Below are 20,187 nucleotides of genomic sequence, written 5' to 3' on the forward strand. Positions count from 1 at the left end.
TGATTGCCAAACATATTCTCCAGTCTCTTTCCTTTTAAGATAAAATAACGGAGGAATCTCATTCATAAGGTAGGGAAAAAATGCTCTTTCAAACGCCACTGATCTGCCTGTAGTCCCTGAGAACTGCCAGTAGGTGGCAGTGTGAGTCCAGTGGAAATGGGAGAAGCGCCCGACGGGGCGGGGGCGGGGGTGGGGTGGGGGAGGCATTCAACATTGGCGGCCATTTTGTTCATTCATTTTGCCTTTTCCTTTGACTTTGCTCTAGAACCCTTCCCATACATCAACGAGGAAGCTCTAAGCACAAGGATGACTCTAATTCAGGCTGAAATTTCCTGACACTGTGAGCTCACTGGCACTTATCACAGAATTTGACGTAGGCTGGTTCATTTGCCATTTATTTTTCCCCGAGTGGATCATGTAGGAAATAAACATTTTTCTTCTATCACGCTAAGAACCCAACGGTTTCTAATGTGCCCACCTCCCAGCCATTTCCTAGTCGCCAGGATCGGTTGGTAAAGTTGGGTTTGTAATCCTTGGCTGTGAGAGTTGTTTCTTTCTGGAGAAGCAGCAGGTTGAGACAACCGTCGGTCGGTTACTTTTCCTGCACCCCGGTGTGGGGGTGGCTCTCAGTCCTACAGGAAAACCGTCCATTGTCGGTGGCATGATAGGACGGGGTGAAGCTGGGAGTCAGACGGAGCTACTCACTCACTCCGTGAACTTGGGGCAGACGTTAATTTCCCTGAGGCCATTTCCGCATGGGTGACGAATGGGGGAGACATTACCTACCTCACCGGGCTATTGTGAGGATTGCGGGGAGACACGTGGAAGGACCTGGCCATACCTGGCAAACAGGTACTCAATAAATATTGGTTTCCTTTCCTTTCCTCTTGCCCTGCCCCCCTGTAACTATTGGTTATGGGAAAGCAGTCCTTTCTATTCTAACAGTCACTAAGGAATGAATAGGAGGAGTCTTCTCAAACGTTGAAAAACTGGTATTTAGTTATGGGGGTTGAGGCCATTTAAGGGCGCTCTTACGAAACCTTTCTAACTATGGAATCATTGCCATATAGACCTTTCTGTTGGAGCCTTATACTCTATTATATCAGGGAAATCACTTTTAATCCCAGGGAAAGTTTTTGGGGGCGACAAGACTTCCCCTCCCTAGACTGTATGGTGAAGAGTATTTGTGGGGCTATTAGGAAGAAAGGTAATTTAGGGTCATCTTCACAGTGGTCTCCAGGATTATGAATGAAAAAGGCTATCAGTCTCGGGCTTTCCCAGGGGGTTTATTAATTCTCAAGTGATGCCAGAACTGAAAGGCGATTTTTACTAGAACTTCCCTTTTTGTGTGGAACCGCAACAGGAAATTTTAGGAGATTCATAGGTCGCACTGGTTTGTTTGGGGGGTATGGCACTGAGGGTGACTCATCTTGATAGAAGTCCTAAGCCCCTAACACAAAACCATCTGTGAGCGCTAAAACTGGCTTATATTGGGAAAGGCAGCATGGAAACTCTACAGTGGAACTACACGCTTATCTTTCAGGTACTTTCTGCCAGCAATTTCCAGTGGCCCTTTGCCAACAACATAGTAACTGGGCAACTGTCAAGCTCACAGAAATTTGCACGCAACAGCACAAGGATCAGCGACCGGGTCAGCGATGGCAGGCAGGGATCGCTAATGTCCTAGGCATGGTGGGTCTTACAGATCTCAGATGGGAAGCGTGGCCGGGACCCGGGCTCTGAAGTTTGGTCCCATCCCATGGATATAGCTGAGTAGACCTCGGCAAATAACGTGTCCTACGCTTGGGCAGGGACCCCGGGTTTCGCCAATGTGAAAGTCCCAACAGGAATTCCCGTGCGGGTTGTGGCCTTTTATTGGGAATCCCCCCGCCGCCAAGAACTGACGAAGCCAGTCCCTTTTTTTTCTACATTTATCCAAATAACAGCCCAAAACATGAAAGGGGCTTAAGGCCGAGTAGCCTTTCTGCGAGGTCCAAAGCACCTGAGCAGTATGCAGAGCCGTCCCCCTCCCTGTACTTCCGCTTCCGGATGCACCTCCACTACCCCAACCAGAAAAGTTCTAGCGGTGGCGAGCGCGGGGCGTTGCCGGAAGTGTCGCAAACGCCGGATATCCGGTTTCTCCGGGCGCTTCAGGACCTGAAAGGGCCGCCGCCCAGTAGTAGACGTTGTCTCCGCCAGTCGTCCCGCAGTCCCCGCGGTGTTTGAGTGAGCCCGGGCCCGGTCACTTCTCCCGCCGCCGCCATGGGCTGCACGTTGAGCGCCGAAGACAAGGCGGCGGTGGAGCGGAGTAAGATGATCGACCGCAACTTGCGTGAGGACGGGGAGAAAGCGGCTAAAGAAGTGAAGCTGCTGCTCCTCGGTGAGGGCCTGGGGGCGGGGCTGCCGGCCCCTTCGGGAGGGCCTAGGCGCTTGCGGGGTCTTGTGGGGGTCGGCCTGGGCTGGCGGAAAGGATCCCGGAGGGGTGGAGGGCGTGCCGGGCTTGGGGTGGGGAGGCTCCGGAGGACGTGCGGAGGGGGTGGGGTTTTCAGGTGGTAGGAATTAGGCTGGAGAGGGTGTGACTCCGTGCCGGAATTTGCTTTTAGCGAAGGGAGTTTGGGAGTGTGGGGAAATAGGACTTTGAGACTGTGTTAGGTATACGGAAAAAGCTCGTAAAGGAAGGGAAAGGCATTAGGGAAGGCTTTGCAAGCGATTGGAGTGTGTTGGTAGCCAGGAGGATGGGATAGAGTGTGTTGGATTTGTACGAGGGCTTTTGCGAGATTGGAGCGAGGAGATGCTTTAGGACGGCGTAGAGTTGGGTGGCTTGAATGATTAATGTAAACAGGGGGGCTGGGCCAGAGTAGTCACAGGAGGATCCTGTCATTTATTGGAGAGTGGGCATTTTGAACTGTTGGGAAGGTGGAAGAACCCTGGCTTATCCAGTAACGCGAAGGTGTGTGGTGGAGCTCAGGGACAAGTTCCCAGGGTGAAGGAAGAGAGCTTGCTTGCCAAGGCTGTCTATATTTTCCCACCTTCCTCTATCAGTTTTATTCTCTTACAGCATTTATAACCCCTTCCCTTGTTCTTATAAAGGGGAGATGGTGTGAGCCGAGGAAGTTTAAGGACTGTCTGGCTTGAGGTTTGTGGCAAAAGGCGCAGTGGACAATGCATTTCGCGTTGGTCGTGGCTGAACAGTTAGTTGTTAGGGATGATGTGCGGTGGGAGTGGAGTTACCTTAGGATAAAGTGCAGAGCTGGGTACACTTACTGTAAAGACCGGGGCAGACTTCTGGTTCTGATGAGCTGCTTTATCTTTTCAGTCTCTTCAAACTAAAAACACCGGCTTCTGGAGTTACTGTTTCTTTTAACCCACATTCGATGTAAGTGGCTTTTAGGTGCAGTCAGATGTGTTTTATTCAGAGTAGTTAGTTTTAAGATGTTGGAGAGGTTGGCTTCTAGAGATGCAGTAAACCTAGGAAGTATCCTCGCATCAGCTTACCGATAAATCAAGCCCCATTTCTTCACTATACATATTTCCCAGGGATCTGTTGGAGAAAAATACCTACGAGTAATGGTTTTTGTAAGCAGAACTCTCCTTTTTCAAACAACTGATCTTTGAGAAAAAGTTGCTTTAGGAGAGGTGCTCTGCTGTAACCTAGTTTTGTAGTCCAGGATGTTCTGGGTGCCCATGCTACTCTCTAGGTCTTCTTCTTCTTCTTTTTTTTTAATTTTTAGGGGAAGGGAGGGAGACAGAGAGGGAGAGAAACAACAATGTGTGGTTGCCTCTCGCTAGCCCCTGACTGGGGACCTGGCCCACAGGCACGTGCCCTGACTGGGAATCTAACTGCAGACCCTTTGGTTCTCAGGCTGGCACTCAATGCACTGAGCCACACCAGCCAGGCCCATGCCGCTGTTTTGATGTTAACCTGTTTGGGTTTGTAGATTGTGGAAGCTGGGATGGACAGCTTTTAGATGTAGGGGGAAAGTTACACATTAGAGCTGGAGCTTTCAGTTTGAATACCTAGTCTTTCAGAAAACATGAATTCAAGTTGTAGTTCTAGACAGCCACTCCACATAACCAGTATCACTTGTGAACGAGCGTGGTCCCTGGCACATAGTAGGTGCTGTTTACTGTTCATGTTGGGCATTGCTCCGTGGGGCCTTTCAGGTGTTTCATAAAAGCCAATACCTAAGGCATTAGCGTTGTCTGCACTGATGGGTTGGCTCTGAAATTAAAGGGGTGCCTCCTCTTCCGTGAGTGCTTTGATTTCCGTTGGCCATCCCATCGGAGATCCCCTCGGGACACTAGCCTGTGTGATACGGTTGTGGCAGGATTTGGCAGAGGCAGAACTTGAGCAATCAGAATTTGTCTAAATACCTGCAAAAATCTTTCCCCCAGGACTTTATAAATAGTGCACTTAATTAAAAACAAAATGAAGCACACGATGACTAGGGGAACTTCCAAAGCAGTGAGTAAAAGTCCAAGTACTAAAGCATTTGTTTTTAATTTTTATCAGTGTTATTATCTTAAGTAGGATTAAAAAATATTCTTGAGTAAGTTTAATCAGTAAATTCAGGTAGGTTACAGATACGAATGCTCTTGCTTGAACCGTATCATAACGCGTACATGAAATTCAGCTTTTCTTCTTCGCTATTTCTCTAAGCACCACGCACCCATCAGAGTGTACAGAGAATTTTCTTTTTGCTGTAGAATACCTCCTTTGATGTACATGTAAGTTATTTTTACTTCATCACCGTGAAGCTACTGGACACAGTCTGAGTTGCGATCTGTTTACTTGCCCTTGTCTGTCCTGGCACATGGTAGATGTTCATTAAATATTACTGCATTTTCTTCGCAGGGATGTAGTTTAGCAGAGTGATTAACAGCACAGGCCCTGACATCAGACTGCTTCAAATTCCAGTTCCCATGTACCACCTATGTCTTTGGGAGGGTTATTTATGCAGTTTCTCTCTGCCTCAGTTTCCTCCTTTTTAAAGTGGAGAAAATAGGGGTACTTCATGGGATTGCCGTGAGGTTAAACATGATAATGTGAAGTAGAACACAGCAGTTTTTGTTGTTATATCAAATGAATGTTGTAGATTACAGGTTCTGTGGAATCAGATTAAGAAACGAATGGGGCTGAGTTAGTTAAGGAAGACTTCAGTGTTACAATCCTTTCATTACCTTTGGTTTGAATTTCCTTTAGATCTGTTATTGGGAGGGTCTTGATGTGCCAGTTTAGTGCTCAATCATCATACTCTATAGGAAGACAAAACTATTTTGCAAAGCCTCCCAACCAGGGTGCAGTGCATAGGATGGCATACAAGTGTGCTGTTTGCAAATTTTTTAAATAGTTGACATTTTAAATCATTTTCATAATTTTTCCTTACAGCAGTTGCAATGATACTTTTTGTATGATTCCCTCAGTAAACTTTCTGGATTTCATATTGAAATATTTCATTTGGAAGATTTGTATCAATTAATATTTAATATCACCTGCACACTTTGTTTTATTTTCCATGTCATGATTTTATAATACGTGGAAAATATATGTCATTTTCACCAAGCCCTCCAGCTTACCAGGCCTCACAACTGCCATCGTTTTCGGCGTGTGCGTGATGTGCCGAGGTTGGGAAGCACCTGGGTAATAGACAAGAGCATTGCTTTTGGAATCACGTGAAACTGAATTCCATTCCCGCCTCCATTTATCAACTGAGAGACCCAGAGCATGTAACTTAACCAGATGAGGCTTAATTTGCACGTGTAGAAAGTGGGAATGATGATGCCCGTTTTCATAATATGAAATGAGATGATGCTTATAAAATGCTTAGTTCAGTAAATGGTGACTTCTGCGATCACGATGTTTGTGAAGCTTCTTTTAGCAACTTTTTTCAAAATGTTTAAAATAATTTTGAAGTTCGAACAGTGTTTCAGGAAGGTATTTGATTATTTTTCAAATATTAATATACCCTTTTTAAAGATCTTTAAGGAATTTTAAGAAATATCAATCTTTCGCAGTAATGGAACTAAATATTACCATTTAGTTAGTAAGTTATTACATGACCTGTTTCGGAGCTATCTCCAGATTTCCGTTTCTTGATAGTTCCTCTTAGCAGATCCTGAGAAAACATTATTCCAAATGAGACCGAAGCTCTGTCTTCAGGGTTTTGCCAGTGGCGGCATGGCAGAAATTAGGTTGCATGCAGAGAATTGGAATCATCTCATTCATTTAAACCTTGTATTATGCAGTCAATGATTCCCATTTAAATATCTGCATGTCACCGGCTGAATATGCTTACTGAAAAAGGCAGTGCTTTGATAAATCCCATATTAAGTTACATCTTCCTAGGATGGCATTCTTCACAGTGTTTGCCCGGATCTGGACAAGACTCACAGACAGTTGTTAAGTCCCTTTTTAACAACTTGCGTCTTGCGGATGCGTCTTGTGTTTGAGGAGGGGAGAAAAATTGGAAGAACTTACTATTCCTTATGTCTGGTTTAAATGCATTCCTCACCCTGCAGTCTGACAGTGTGGTCCTTCTCAGGAATTGTAAGATTGTGATCTTCCTGAATAGGCGACTTCAGTCATGGTGTCGTGGAGAGTTGGGTGCTTAGTACTTACTAGATTCCTTTACGGAGCATGTAACCTTTTAATCAAGGCTGCATCTGTGTTTCTTTAAAAATAATTTTTCACCTATTAAACTTAGTTGCACTGTTCCAGAAAAGTCTTTTAGTTTTGTGGCAGTGTGTCTAATGGAAGCGGTTCCTCTTCGAGTTAGAGTAGGGTGGTGAAACCTGAAGACCTGTGCTCCTTGTGTGAGCTCCCTCATCCCCTAGTTTCTTGGAAAGGAAGCGGGACGTGGATGGGTCTTGGCAGGTGGTTACTCTGTTTTCCCCAACCCTCTTTTTTCCTTTCTGGTTTTTCCCCACAGCATGCTTTAAACAACAACAACCACCTGGGGTTTGTGTACCCCTTAGGGCTTCAGAAGATCCATGGCTTTTTAAAAATCCTTAGCAAAATTTGTGGTTTATGCATTTTTCTGGGGAAAGGAGTCATAGATTTCATCAGGCTCTCCCTCTACAACACTACCTACCCTCCATTCTTTAAGGTCCTCATCTGGACCAGGAAAATCAGCGGCTGTGCAGAAATGGAATGTTCAAAATGCAAAAGAAAAAACCTAGACACTGAAGAGCCTTTAGTTCCTCTTAGAGGACAGTTTTTACTTCAGATGGCTCTTCTTTCTCCCGTTTCCCCAGTGAATTGATGAACTGCTGGCGGCCACTCGCCTCGGGTCAGTAAATCCAGTATAGAACTTAGCCGCCCACTCTACTTCTCTCCCCCATATCCACCCGTCAGGTGGGTCAGGTGGGCCTCCCGTGCTGGCATCATCCTCAAAACCATCTGGGCTGAAAACGGAACTCGTTTTTGAACTCTTCTCTTGCTCTCACCCTTACAGCCAGGCAACTGCCAAGTCCTGTGACTCAGTTGTTACCAGATTTTGGAGTTCATAGACTATTAAAATAAATCCTTTGTTGTTGTTGACTGACTGAGGATTCTCACATTTTCTTTTTCTTGGTAAATACATTTTTTAAATATCCCAAAGTACCATCTGTTAGGATTACTACTTAGTTCTCTTCCTCCGTGAATTTTTTTGGTGTTCTGTATTGGCTATGATCTGTTCCTCTCTTTGAAACCTCATAGTATTTTTTATGCCTTTTGGTTTGTCTGCCTTATATTACAGTTATTTGTATGCTTAGCTGCCCCTAACTACACGGTCCTTGAGGGCTCAGAGAACTAGGCATTTCTCATCTTTATATCTGCTGCAGGACCTCATGTAATGTGAAGATTTTTTTCGTGTAAGGAACAGAAACTCATTCATACTTGTTCCAGCCAAGGAGGAGTTTGTTGAAAGGACACCGTGGGCAACTTCATAGGCATCAGACACCCAAGGGTAGCTAAGGAATGAAGTAGAGCCAGGTCTCACGCGCGCGGATTGTGATGCGTGCCCCCGTCCCCATTTCTCCTAGAGCAGGGTGGTCAGTTGCTCTGCTTTGCTGGTAAGTTACCTCTTCAGCCTTCTCTGCTCACTTATGACTTCTTTGCCCCTGCCTCCACTCCCACCCCCAGTTTTCAGCTTTGGCTCACGCTGACACCTCTGGCTCACACCCTGCCTGACCTGGTAGTTCAAGTGCTTCTTGTCTTCTGACTCAGGTTCCCAGGGTTCCCATTCCAGGTTCCTGGGAAAGGATATCAGATCGGCCCAGCCAGGTCAGGTGTCTGCCACTACCTCGTCAGCTGTGGTGGGAATGTGGCAGGGTTGATGGGGTGTTACGAGTTCCATAAGGCTGACCCTCTCAAGGACTGGTTGGGTCACATTCTCTATTAAAAAGGCATGGATCGAGAGTTAAAGATCAATAGGTGATAATCCTACCATCTAGTAGATACTCATTAAATATAAGTTGAACTTAATGGAACGAGATGGAAATATTGAAGAACTAAACATTATTCCTGCTTTAGTTTTTCATTAATTCACAAGAACATGCCTGCTACTTCTCAATATGAAGTGGTCCTTTAGTAAGGTTGGGAGATGTAATTAAATTTAATTTGAGGTAGGGTGCAGGATTTTAAACTTCCATTATCAACACATCCTGAATGTCACCTGAATTTAATTACTTTCAGCTTTAATTCAGGAATTAATTTTTAATGCATGTAATCAGCACAGCACCTGTGCTTCATCATCCCTGCTTGTTCCTGGCTGTTTTTCCCCTACTATTTTTATGAGCACCAGAAAATTGTCCAAAGCTAATAGGGAAGAGGTAAAACAGACTTCTGGTCCTTGTTAATCTTGCTTAAAAGTTTTCCTGTTTAGGGAGTGGGTAAAAACATCTGGCCAAGCAGGTTGCTCATAGACTCGTGCTATCGTGCTCTGTGTTCTCAGGTTTGGTTCATTTAATTAGGGGTTGGGACTTGTCGGGGAAAGTGGGAAGAAGAGACGCTTTAAATACTCAGGAGCTAAAGTGTTAGCCATAAAAACAAAAAATAGAAATGCGGGTCTTGTAAGAAATGTCTAGAGCAGTGGACACTACATTTGTTCAGATTACTGAAGTCTGTTTTAAAATTTGTTTTTTAACGGAATACAGTAGGCTAGCACTAATAAAATACACCCCTTTGGTCTGGTAACTCAGTCCATAGATAGGAGGTACAAAGAGCAGAGAGACTGAAAGTTGGGAGATTAGTCCTAGTATCTGAGCTTCATTTTCGTTGTTCTGCATAGTGAGGTCTGCTCTCAGGGTCCTTGGTCTGTGGGATTAACATCAGCAATCAGCTGGACTGCCTTAGCCAGTTAGGAACAGGGCTGTTTTTGCATTGTTAGTGCTCTTATTGTTGAGTTTGATTGAACTTAGTTCAACCTAATAAAGGTGTTTAGGGAGATAATTAAAAACTGAGGTTAAAAACCTAAAATACATAAATTATATAAAATGCCTATGTTGTAAATGTTCAAGAGAACATAAAGAAAAGAAATTGCTCTAGTATTTGATTTCAACCTCCAGTTTTTTTAACTTAGTTTTTGGTTTATTTCTTTTTCATTGTTTAGTAAGTTAGAGTTATCTTTAAGCCTTTATCTATCCAGGCTATCCCATTACCTGCTTAGCAATCATCTGTATCATTTCTGTAATTCAAGCTGCTTGAACTAAATAACATGGTGTTAGGATCACTGTTTAATTGTTCTAGTTTTGATACAGTGCTCAATGTAAATAAAATACCCTGTTTTCCATGTTTTGATACTAAGTTGTAACAGCAATGAATGTATCTGATACAAACTACGCAATGAAGGATACCAAAAAGACCAAATTTGTTTGACTTGTACCTGAAAAATGACCTGTTGATTTTACAGACAAATTTCAGGAGGATATAGACTTCAGACGTGAATTTCCTTTGATTTCCAGCTTAGACTCAGAGGAGACCTAAAAGATTGAGAAACTGTTAAGGATCAGCTAGATGCGTGTTCGTTGTTTGCTGCCGCAGATCTTTTTGTTACCAGGTCCACTCCAAGGAGCTCGAGTTTTTAATATTCGCACAAAAGTCTTAGTTTTTTAATGTTAGCATTTCACATCTCAGTGTTGCTTAACTTAGAAGTAGGTAGCGTCCTGAGTGGAGTGAGGCATGTTTCACCAGGATCAAAACAGACACTCTGTACGTCGAAGTTGTGCTTGTACCTCTCCTCCCCTTGTTCCTGTGGCCGGGTGGTGACCCTTGTCACGCCGGTGACACAGGACCATTTAAAGCAGACTTCTTTAAAGTTAGTAAGGTGGCTTGGTTCTTGTCATCTTGTAATTAATTGACCTGTAATGGTTGGGTTTTAAAATTAAAATAGTTTTCCATTGAATTCTAAAAACTTCTTACGTAATGTTACACTGTATGTGGCTTTCTGTGTTAGTCATGTATTGATATCCCTAGTTTTTTTAAAAAAAATTTCCTTATTAGATGGATAGTGTTATACGGAAGTGGATTTTGCCTAGGACCTTAGAAATTACATTTTACAAATTACTATAAGTTACAGAGGGGTTGTTTTAGAGTACATATTTTTAATAGAGCACATCCCTTTCTGTTTCCTGAAGGTAGAATGTGGGCATCAGTAACCTCAGAGCGGGGCTCTGTTTGAGGCACTGATGTAGTAACTACCGGGGTTTACACAGTGCGGTTCCGATGTCGGTGGTGTGATAGTGCAGCCTTAAGCTCCGTGGAAGTCACATCAATGTTGAGTTGTGTATTGTGGGAAATAACACTGAACTACTTCAGTTTAACGATGGAAATCTTTTTCACCATTTTGCAGCATTAATAAATCCTTCCATATTTCAGTTCATTTCGGGATGTTAAAAAATAATTTCCTTTCTTCCTCTGCTTCTAAGAAAAGTATATTTCTTATTCTTTATTTTTGCTATTATGGTTGTAATTAAAATGCACATCCATGTCCTCATCGGTATCTGTAGTTCTTTTATGTTTCTGGACTACTTTAGAAAGCTTTTTAAATAAACTGTATTTTGGAATAATTTTAGATTTATAGAAAAGCCACAAAGGTAGCCTAGAGTTCCTGTATACTCTTCACCTGGTCTCTTTTAATGCTGACATCTTGCATAGCAACGGTCTGTTTGTCGACACTAAACTTCATACTTTGTTGGGATTTCCGCAGTTTTCCACCGATGTTCTCCTCCCACTCCAGGTCGCAGTTCAGGACACGGCACTGCATTTCGTCAAGGCTACTCTCCGTTGAGCATTTTGGCTTTCGGTGTCGCATTGTTCAGAGGAGGCTCATTTATTAAGCTACTTACGATTAAGATCTCTGATCGTCTTATACGTGCACAGGTACTTTCCTAGCCTGGAGGTAAAAAGTAACCGAGAATAGAACTCCTGAGCAATCCGAGCTGTGGAGACACACGAGGAAACAGTGATAATGCTGTGGAATGTGGTTACAGAAGGAGGGGCCGAATTCTGGCAGGAGGAGGAAGAGAAAGACACCTCAGGAAAGTCCTCCCAGTGGGGGCGACACTTGGGATGGGCCTTGAAGAGTAAATAGGAACTCTCAAACAGAGACCGGAGAGGAGCGCATCCAGGAGGAGTGACAGTGTGAGCAAAAGCTCAGAAATACCGTTGAGCAAGTCGTTAGATTTGCGTAGAACGAAGGGTCGGTACAGGAGTGGAGGAAGTAGGCTGGAAGGGCATGCGGGGATTGGAAGGGCCTTGATCTGAGTATTTTGCAGTTCTGTCTCACAAGACAATTGTGAGGCGGGGCTAGTAGGAAATGTGCCTTTGCAGAGGTCGTTTTCAGTGAGGCCATGTGTACTTAGCCTGTGGTTTAGTGTTAGAGTGAACATGGCTTTTTATTGATCTTTCTTCAAAGAAGTGAAAGGAGACTTGCCCCCAGAAGCCAAAGTGAGAGCCCTGAGGCAGCCAGGGGTCGCCCCGGTGCTCTCCTGTGACTGCCCCTCCAGCATTCTCTTAGAGCCTGCCAGAGTGAGGAGGAAACCCCACTTCTCCCTTTTACTTGGCCAGTTGCCCAAAGAGAACACCTGATCTTTAGCAACACTCAAGTTCATATTCCCAAGTGATAACGTTTGGAGGAGAGCTGCTTGGCTGAGTGAGCTGCCTTTTCCCCATAATCAGACCGACCTCTTCCTCAGGTGATTTGTGAGTGTTAGACTGGCTGGCAGTGTTCTGCTTCATGGTTTGTAAGGGGGCGGCCCAGGTCCTGTAGGCCACTGCCCACCGAGTTAGCGAAGGAGAGATTTCTCTAGAAGATAGATATTCTGAAATTGTAATATATCAATTAAGTTTTATAAAAAGTTTCTTACAGGCGAGAAAAGGCATACAACTGTAATTGAATAACAATAAAAAAAAAGTATCTTACATGCACTTTAAGCCTTTTTGGTGATTGCTTCCTAGACAAACCTTTTCAGGGAAGAGACCATTTTCTCTGTCCCACTTGCAACTCACAGCCGTCTTTTACCCTTAAGATACTCATTCACTCACTCATTCCCTGAAGAGACATTCAGTGAGAACTGGCTGTGTTTCATGCACTCTTTCAGGTGCTGGGATACGGGGTGGAGGACAGGTGCGTAGCGGTGTCACAGAAGTGGACGGGTGCTGGATGGGTGCGAGGGAGCTGGGACAGGCTTGGAGTAAGGTTTAGAGGGGAAGAAGGAGCCTAGGAGGAGGCTTGTGAGCGAGTCCGAATTATTGTCAGGTATGGTTGTGGGGTGAGAGGGGAGGGCACCTCCAGGAATGGGTGTGGGGCTGAGGAAAGATAGCAGAGGAATGGAAGTCTTCTGTTCCTGTTAACTGCCCACATTGAAAATTCCACCCATTGCAGCTGTTTGCAAAATGGGATTAGGTAACCACTGAATGTCACGGAAACTCAGGCCATTCGTCTGCCCTCGGTGTTGAGGTGCCTGCCTGTCCTTGATTGTGCTCTGTGCTCGAGATGAGGTGGGGGGAGGAGGGGAGGAGAGTGGACACAGGAAAAGAAGGCACTGCTTTGTGCTTTCGAAGAGTGTGCTTGTGAGGGTACGACTGCTGGGGTCCTAAACAAGTCCATCCCAATAGTTCCAGCAATTCGACCAAATACGGTGCGACGGTGTTGGACCCTCGCCTGTAGGATCAGGTCGAGCCTGGTCAGAGTGCCCTCGAGGGAGAAGCATCCACTGCACAGGTGTGGGAGGGTTTTCAGGTGGTACCAAAAAGAGTTACATTGCCATTTTAATCAAAACCAGAAAACCAATTAGCAGCTTATGAAAAATGAGTTTACAAGCTGGGAAGACAGTCAAATAATATATTTTTAGAGTAACTGAAGCTGGCTAGAGATAAAATGAGGTGAGTGACTGGGAAGGACAGTGTGGAACTCAATTTTGGAAGTTAGCCTCAGGGACAGAGGCTGAGAGGCAATGAAAAATCTACGCCAGCCATCGGAGGGGGAGCAGTGATTTGCAGAGGGGATGGAGGAGGCTTCAGCACAGAGTTGGAGTTTGAACTGAGTGGGGTTTTAGGGGTGTTTGTTTCTATGCAGAGGCTGGGTGTGTTTAAAGGGACAGTGGGCTGGGTGGAAAAAGTCACTCTGGTATATTAGGCTAAGGAAACTTGCTAACTTCACAAGAAAAATAGTTTCTAACTTTGCCCTGGAGACCATAAATTCCTAAGCTTATCTGTATGTGAAGTCTCTGCCCGGCAGTTCCTGACACATCCAGAAGATGTTTGTGGAAAGGAGAAAAAAAAAAAGACGGAGTAACAATTTTTATTTGCTCCGTGACATTTTTCTCATCTGTAATTCTGCTAACCTTTTCTTTTATTGAATTAGGAGGTGACCAGTTTTTGAATTAATAATGGTACCTTGAAAAGCATTTTGACTGAAATGTCATTATCACCTTAATCTGAATTTTTACTCCGGCAGCCGCTTAGGCCTGTCAGTGAAAAGGGTCCGCTGGAGCTGTACTCCTATGATCGGGGCCACCGTGGACCATGCTCCCGGGATCTCCAGTTGTGGGTGTTGGCTTTTTTGTAAAAGAATAGCAGTCTAACCTGAACACTCTGCCAGTCTGAGATGTGGTTGCAGGGCAGAGCGTGAAGAGAGCAGGTGTGCCGTCAGGCAGCCCTTACGTCCTTGTGGCCGTGCTGTCTGATTTTGTCTAGTCCTTGTCCCTCCTTGACCAGGAGCGCCTGACTGGAGAGGGCATTTGAATCACCGAGTTGTAGCTGTATCGGGATGGTTGGGTTAATAGGCAGGTATGAATCCGTGGTTTGATTTCAAGCCTCTGTGTGTCTGAGTTAGAGAATAGGTCTGCTCTTGGCCTGACAGTGTTTGTAGTCTTAGCCCACAGTGTTAGACTGCAGCCAGGGAGCACCTTTGGCCAGAGCCCTTGACATTTCCTGGGTAAGGAGACAGGTTTGTGACCCTATGAGATTCGCCCAAGGTCCCACAGTTAAGTCACAGCAGAGGTCTGACTAAAGTCTACTCTTCCACAGAGTTTATTATGACATGGTATCATTTATGAAAAGGAAAAAAATCTTCTTAAGTGCCTTAGTTGTAAATGAAAGGTGAGGATAAATTAGAAGGAAAAGTCAAATTTATTTTCTGGCCAAGTTTTCTACCTGCTGTGGGACAGAAGTCTCACCTGTTCTAGTCCTGTGTTCCCATGTGTCTGATCATGGGGGCCTGTAGAGAGGCCAAGAGAGGGTAGAGGGGCGCCCTATCAGGACAACTGTGCAGACCTCTAGCAAGGGAGAAATGCTCCAGTTACAATCCCGGGCTTTTAGAAGCTTCAAGATTTCTCCACAGACACAAGTATTTAAAAGGAAAAGGAGATGTTTCAGGTGCCACTGGAGTAATTCACCACTAATACACGAGGCAGTGGTACAAGGAGGGAGCGCAAGGAAAAGCTGGAGAGGTGCAGAGGGGAGAGCAGAGTGGGAGAGGAGGCAGGAGACAGGCGTGTCTGGAGTTGAAAGAATATTTAAGGAAGAGAGTTTTTTGTTCCTTGGGGTGGGGTGGAGAAAATGACTCACACTTTGACGTAGTTTGCTGTAGTTTTTAGGTTGTAAGCTGCTGTTGAAGAGTGTGGGTCTACATTCCTTCTAGGTCTGATGATTGGGAAACAGCCGCTCCTGGGGTTTTGAATCAATGGATACTCCTGTATCAAGGAGCTTTTACTAAATAACAGTCTTTGGGCCCTAACATTACTTGGCGGTATTCTGACGGTGAAAACAGCATTAATAGTGGCTGGTTAGTGTTTCTTGGATACCTGCTATGCGTGTCAGATGCTGTTCTAACCATCTGAAGTTGACTCATTTCCCAGATAAATCCCTGAAGGCTCAGAACTGTAGAGGAGCAGAGTATGCTCTTGAACCTTCTGTGGACTGGCTTTGAATTTTAGTCAAAATGAAAGAGAAAAAAAAAGGCACCAGGTGACACTGTTTTTGAGGATCAGCCATCTTAAAATCAGTGTGTGTGCGAGCTGAACGTGTTTACTTATGTGATAATGACTTATTTAGGTTAACAATTCACTGGCCTTTTAAAAACATCTTGCAAAGAAATCGTCACCATCTCTCATTTCCACCCCCATAATGTAGTAAGTGTCATGGGAAGAAATGGGGGGCTGCACATGTAATATGGTGCCTGCTCTCAATGAGTTCCTTAAAAATAAAATTTATCACTGGCTGGTGTGGCTCAGTGGCTGCAAACCAAAGGGTCGCTGGTTCGATTCCCAGTCAGGGCACATGCCTGGGTTGTGGGCCAGGTCCCCAGTAGCGGACACGCGAGACACAACCGCACACTGATGTTTCTCTCTCTCTCTCTCCTTCCTTTCCTCTCTCTCTAAAAATAAATAAATATGTGAAAATAAAAAATAAATAAATAAAATAAAATTTAGAACGTATTTAGGTAAACATAGTGATTCTGGATAGTTTTTCTATCTTACAGTGTTGGTCATCATGCTAACCTACCTGGACACACACTTCTTGTTCTATTTAATTGTTTCTGAGATGATTTTCTAAATTAGTTCCACCCCTTTATTCTCTGAAGATTGCCTTCTTGAATTGGGAGCAAGACTGTCTAAGCTGCTTCTGCCCTTTTTCTTTCAAATATCTCTGCAGCCTTTCCTCTTATCCTTTCTTCCTGTTGATGTCAGATGCCCTTTAGCTATGTATTGTTTTAAGGGTAAATCCTCTAAGTCGAACTGGCCCCATTCCCTCCTGTCTCTCTTGAACCCATCAGACTTCACTCTTTCTTGCACACACCTACCCCCCAGGCCCACCCCTTGTCTGTGGAGCCGTCCTCAGTTCTTCTCTCCAAGCCTCAGGTTCCATCTCTGTCCCTTCGTACGGGCCCCACTCTCTGTCCTTATGGCTGCTACCCTGGTAGACCAATGACGGGCAGATGAGTCTCCCCTTACACTTGCAGTGAATTTGGAAAGATGGTAGGTAAGAAATACAGGTAAAGTTAGGAAGCTCCAGGTGCCATATACACATTGAGAGAGGGAGGTGAGACTTGGGGAGCAGTGGGGAACCCGAGAGTAAGATGTTAGCGGGGGGGGCTTACTCCTGAAGCTGCAGCGCACAGAGGACTGAAGTAAAAATGCAGAGCTCAGACCTAGTGAGGGAGGGGTATAGAGAATGGTAGAATTTGGAAATGATGAGAAGGGGGGGGCTCTGAGTAGAAGGTGGAGAAAATTGCAGCAGCAGCGTGCGATAGGCCCGGCATCAGGGTCAGCCATGTGAGGAGCAGAAAGTGTTAATTTGAGAAATGCATAAGGAGAGGGCAGATTTTGTTACAGCTGCATGTAAGGAGAGAAGAGGGAGAGCTCCAGGTGACTCTTGGATTTTGTGCTTGCGAGAAGGGGGAGGTGGTGGCTTCTCCCGGTGGTCTGGGAGCTGAGTGGGTCCGGTGCTTTCAGTGTACAATGATTTGGTCTTTTATTTCTATAAAATGCCTGGAGCACCCGCCAAAAGAAATCCTGCTCAGTTCTGTGGTCAGGAAGAGGCTCCTTCTTCTAAGAGATAAAACCGGACACCTAACAAAAGCTCGCGTGGAAATATGTATGTGAATGTATAGTGCCACAATGAAGGGGAAGGACAAACTGACATTTTATCAGGGAGCCTTGGGAAAACAGAGTAGAGCCACGTATTTACATATATATTTTTAATCAGCACCTTTGTAGGGTAGAACTTAAAGAGGTGGATGGAAATGGACTCTGAGATTGAGTTACTGGTTATTTCACTCAAAATAATCCAACATAAGTGGTAGAGATGCAGTTTTTAATATCTTAAAGAATGATGCAGATTACTACGTTAATCTCTACTCTTCCTAGTTAATTTAGGTGCCATTGCTAACATGGGGTAATTTAGTAATTCTTTTTTAAACTACTTAAAATACAATTGGTATACTTTTGTATTTTCTTCCATAGAATTGAAATTGCATCTCTAGGGGCTTTGGTTGGCTGGCTGGTTTTGTTTTGAGACCTGCGTGGGAGAGATCTCTTCTTTCGGAGAGTGCCGTTGGAAAGCGCTCTGTGTGCTGCGTCAGTGCTGGTCCTGGCTATTGGTCAGGTGATAAGAACAGAGATGAAGTCACATGCAAGTGTCCCTTTTGAATCTGTAAAAATGTAGATATCTGGAGATGTGTAGAATTTTTAAGTTATTTGATCTTTATTTTAACTAACATTTTTGTTTGATAGAGTTGAGAAATATTTGGTAAAGGCTCACACATACTAAACACTAGTCGTTTACCTGTTCGTCAATATTTATTTACAGACCGATTTATGTGAGGCCCGGTTTTAGGCCCGGGGAGTACAGGGATGCATAAACCTTCATGGAGCTTATATTTTAGCGGAGAAGATGGGAAGTAAACAAATCTGTACTATGAAGAAGTGACAAGTGCTTTGAGAAAAATAGAACAGAGTGAGGGGAGAGAGGGTGATGGGGTGGGGCTGTAGGTAGATTAGTCAGGGAGGGCTGTTCTGAAGGAAGAAACATCTGTACAAACTTGCTCCAGGCAGAGGGAATAGTGGAGCAAAGACTGAGAGTCAGGGTTAAGCTCACTGAGAACCAGTTTGGGACGTTGGAGGAAGAGTGAGAAAGCTGGTCTGCCGAGCAGAGAGAGCAAGTGGAGGGGACGGGAGTCGAGGGTGAAGAGGTAGACAGGCGCCGGGCACAGTGGCCTTCCTGCCCGTGGGTTTCATAGTGCGTGTGGTTGGAGGCCTCAGGAATCGGGGACGGAGCAGTGACGGGATCTGGTTTGCATTTTACGGACTTCAGGCACTGGCGCATTTCGGGAGGTTTTGCAGCGACAGCCTGTAGTTTCTGTTGTGCTTGTGGTCCACGTGGTGCAAGAAGAAATGAAGAAATACGTAGTTAGAACTACGTATTTACTCATTTAAGAAATTAAACTGTACTAATACTTAACATACAAGTTGGTGCTGGCCTGCACATTTCATCTGTACATTATTTACTGGGACGACGAGTCGGGGTAGAGCCAGAGGGGGAGCAGGAGGAACTCAGTTGTGGGTATTTTAAGTCCGAGGCGTCTGACAAATCTAATGAGACAGGCATATATCAGCAAGGTGCAGCTATATGATGCGGAGCCAGGGTCAGAAGCCAGGATCAGAGATCTCCATTTGGAAGGCATCAGCACAGGGGTAGTTAGTATACAACAACTTTAGAGCCGAACTGTGTGAATGCAAATTTGTAGCTCTGCCACTCACTGACTGTAATTGTGGACAAGTTAACTTGATGTCTCTCTGCTTTATTTACCTCATCTGTAAACTGGGGATAATAGTATCTACCACCCAGGGTTAGTGTTGAGGATTGGGTTAATACAAACAAAGTGTTTAATGCAGTGTCTGGCATTCGGTACTCGCTAGATGTTAAGTAGTAGTATCAGTTTATGAATGGAGTTTAAAACCATGAGATTAGATGGGATGACCTAGAGAATGAATGAGAATTGATTGAGAAAAGGGCTGAGGAAGTTGTACAGCCTTTAGAATTCAGAGCCAGGAGGGAGGAGACTGAGAAATAGGGGGGCAGGAGTCCAACCAGGAGAATGTGGGCTCTAGCCTGCCTAGTGAAGAAAATATTTCAAGGGGAGAAGTCATCAACTCGGACAAACTATGTCTAAGAGATTGAGTAAGATGAGAGCTTAGGCTTGACCGTTGGCTTTGTGAAGATGGAAATGGTTGGAGATCTTGAAAGGTGGTTTCAGTTGAGTGGGGGGTGTGAACACCTGCCTGGAGCAGGTTACGTAGAGAGTCGGAGGCACAGAATTGGGGGACATGAGTATAGATGACTCAGGGGTTTTGCTGTAGAGAGAAAGAGGAGATGATGGAGTGGTAGCTGGAGGAAGGGGTGCGGAGTCAGGGAAGGTGGGAGTGGGGGGTGCGTGAGCTGCCTGTGGGATGGGAGACAGTACAGTGAGTTTGTACACTGATGAGAGTGACCAGTGGGAAGAGAAAACTCGATGATATCTGTGTGACGGAGGGCAATCGTAGCAGCCAAGACCTTCTGTAGGTAAAACGAGGTGGATGGACGAGGGCACAGTTGAAGAGACTAGTCTTAGATGTTGGCAGAGACGCTTCATCCATTGATGAAGGTAGAGGATGTCCTTGGAGTTACAGATGGAACGAATGGTGGACTTGGTTGTGGGAAAATGAAGAAGGTTTTTTTTTTTTTTTTTTTTTTTTGAGTGCTTTAATTTTTCCAATAACAGAGAGGCAGGGTTACCGGCTAATAGTCAGAAGTGGGGAGGGGCCTGTGAAGTTTGAGAGAGGGGCGCTGGTGTGAAACGGGCATCTGGGAAGGTGGAAGAAGGAACTGCAGTGATGCATGTGAACCATCAAAGAGTGGTCCTTAAAGTGGTTCTAGCTGGCTGAGGAGGGACCTGTGGGGGGTGTGGGGGGGGGTAGCGTGCGCAAGTGCTGGGGACAGTGCCTCCTCCACTCCAGCGTTGAACTCTTTAGTCCCACGGCTGAGAGCATTGCTCTGGGAACATTCTCAGCCCCGTGAGCGTTGACAGAGAAATTAAAGTGAGTAGGCCAAAACCAAATCCCTTCATTTTTGCCTGTGTTCAGTGTCTGTATCCTGTCTCACGTGGGGGATGAGTTCCTGGGATGAGTGTATGTTGGGTTCTCACCTCGAGAATGCCTGCTGTA

General features: G+C 45.0%; 1 protein-coding gene across 1 annotated transcript in view; it reads left to right on the forward strand.

The window, feature by feature from the left end:
- The first annotated feature begins 2,136 nt into the window (after positions 1 to 2,136).
- Positions 2,137 to 20,187, forward strand: part of GNAI3 (G protein subunit alpha i3) — a 35,997-nt gene continuing 17,946 nt past the window's right edge. Inside the window, exon 1 of the mRNA XM_024570084.3 lies at positions 2,137 to 2,380. Within this exon, the coding sequence (XP_024425852.1) occupies positions 2,263 to 2,380 (118 nt within the window). The 5' untranslated portion in view covers positions 2,137 to 2,262. The remainder of the gene's footprint in view (positions 2,381 to 20,187) is intronic.

Source organism: Desmodus rotundus, chromosome 12 (assembly GCF_022682495.2).
Source record: "Desmodus rotundus isolate HL8 chromosome 12, HLdesRot8A.1, whole genome shotgun sequence".
Taxonomy (NCBI): domain Eukaryota; kingdom Metazoa; phylum Chordata; class Mammalia; order Chiroptera; family Phyllostomidae; genus Desmodus; species Desmodus rotundus.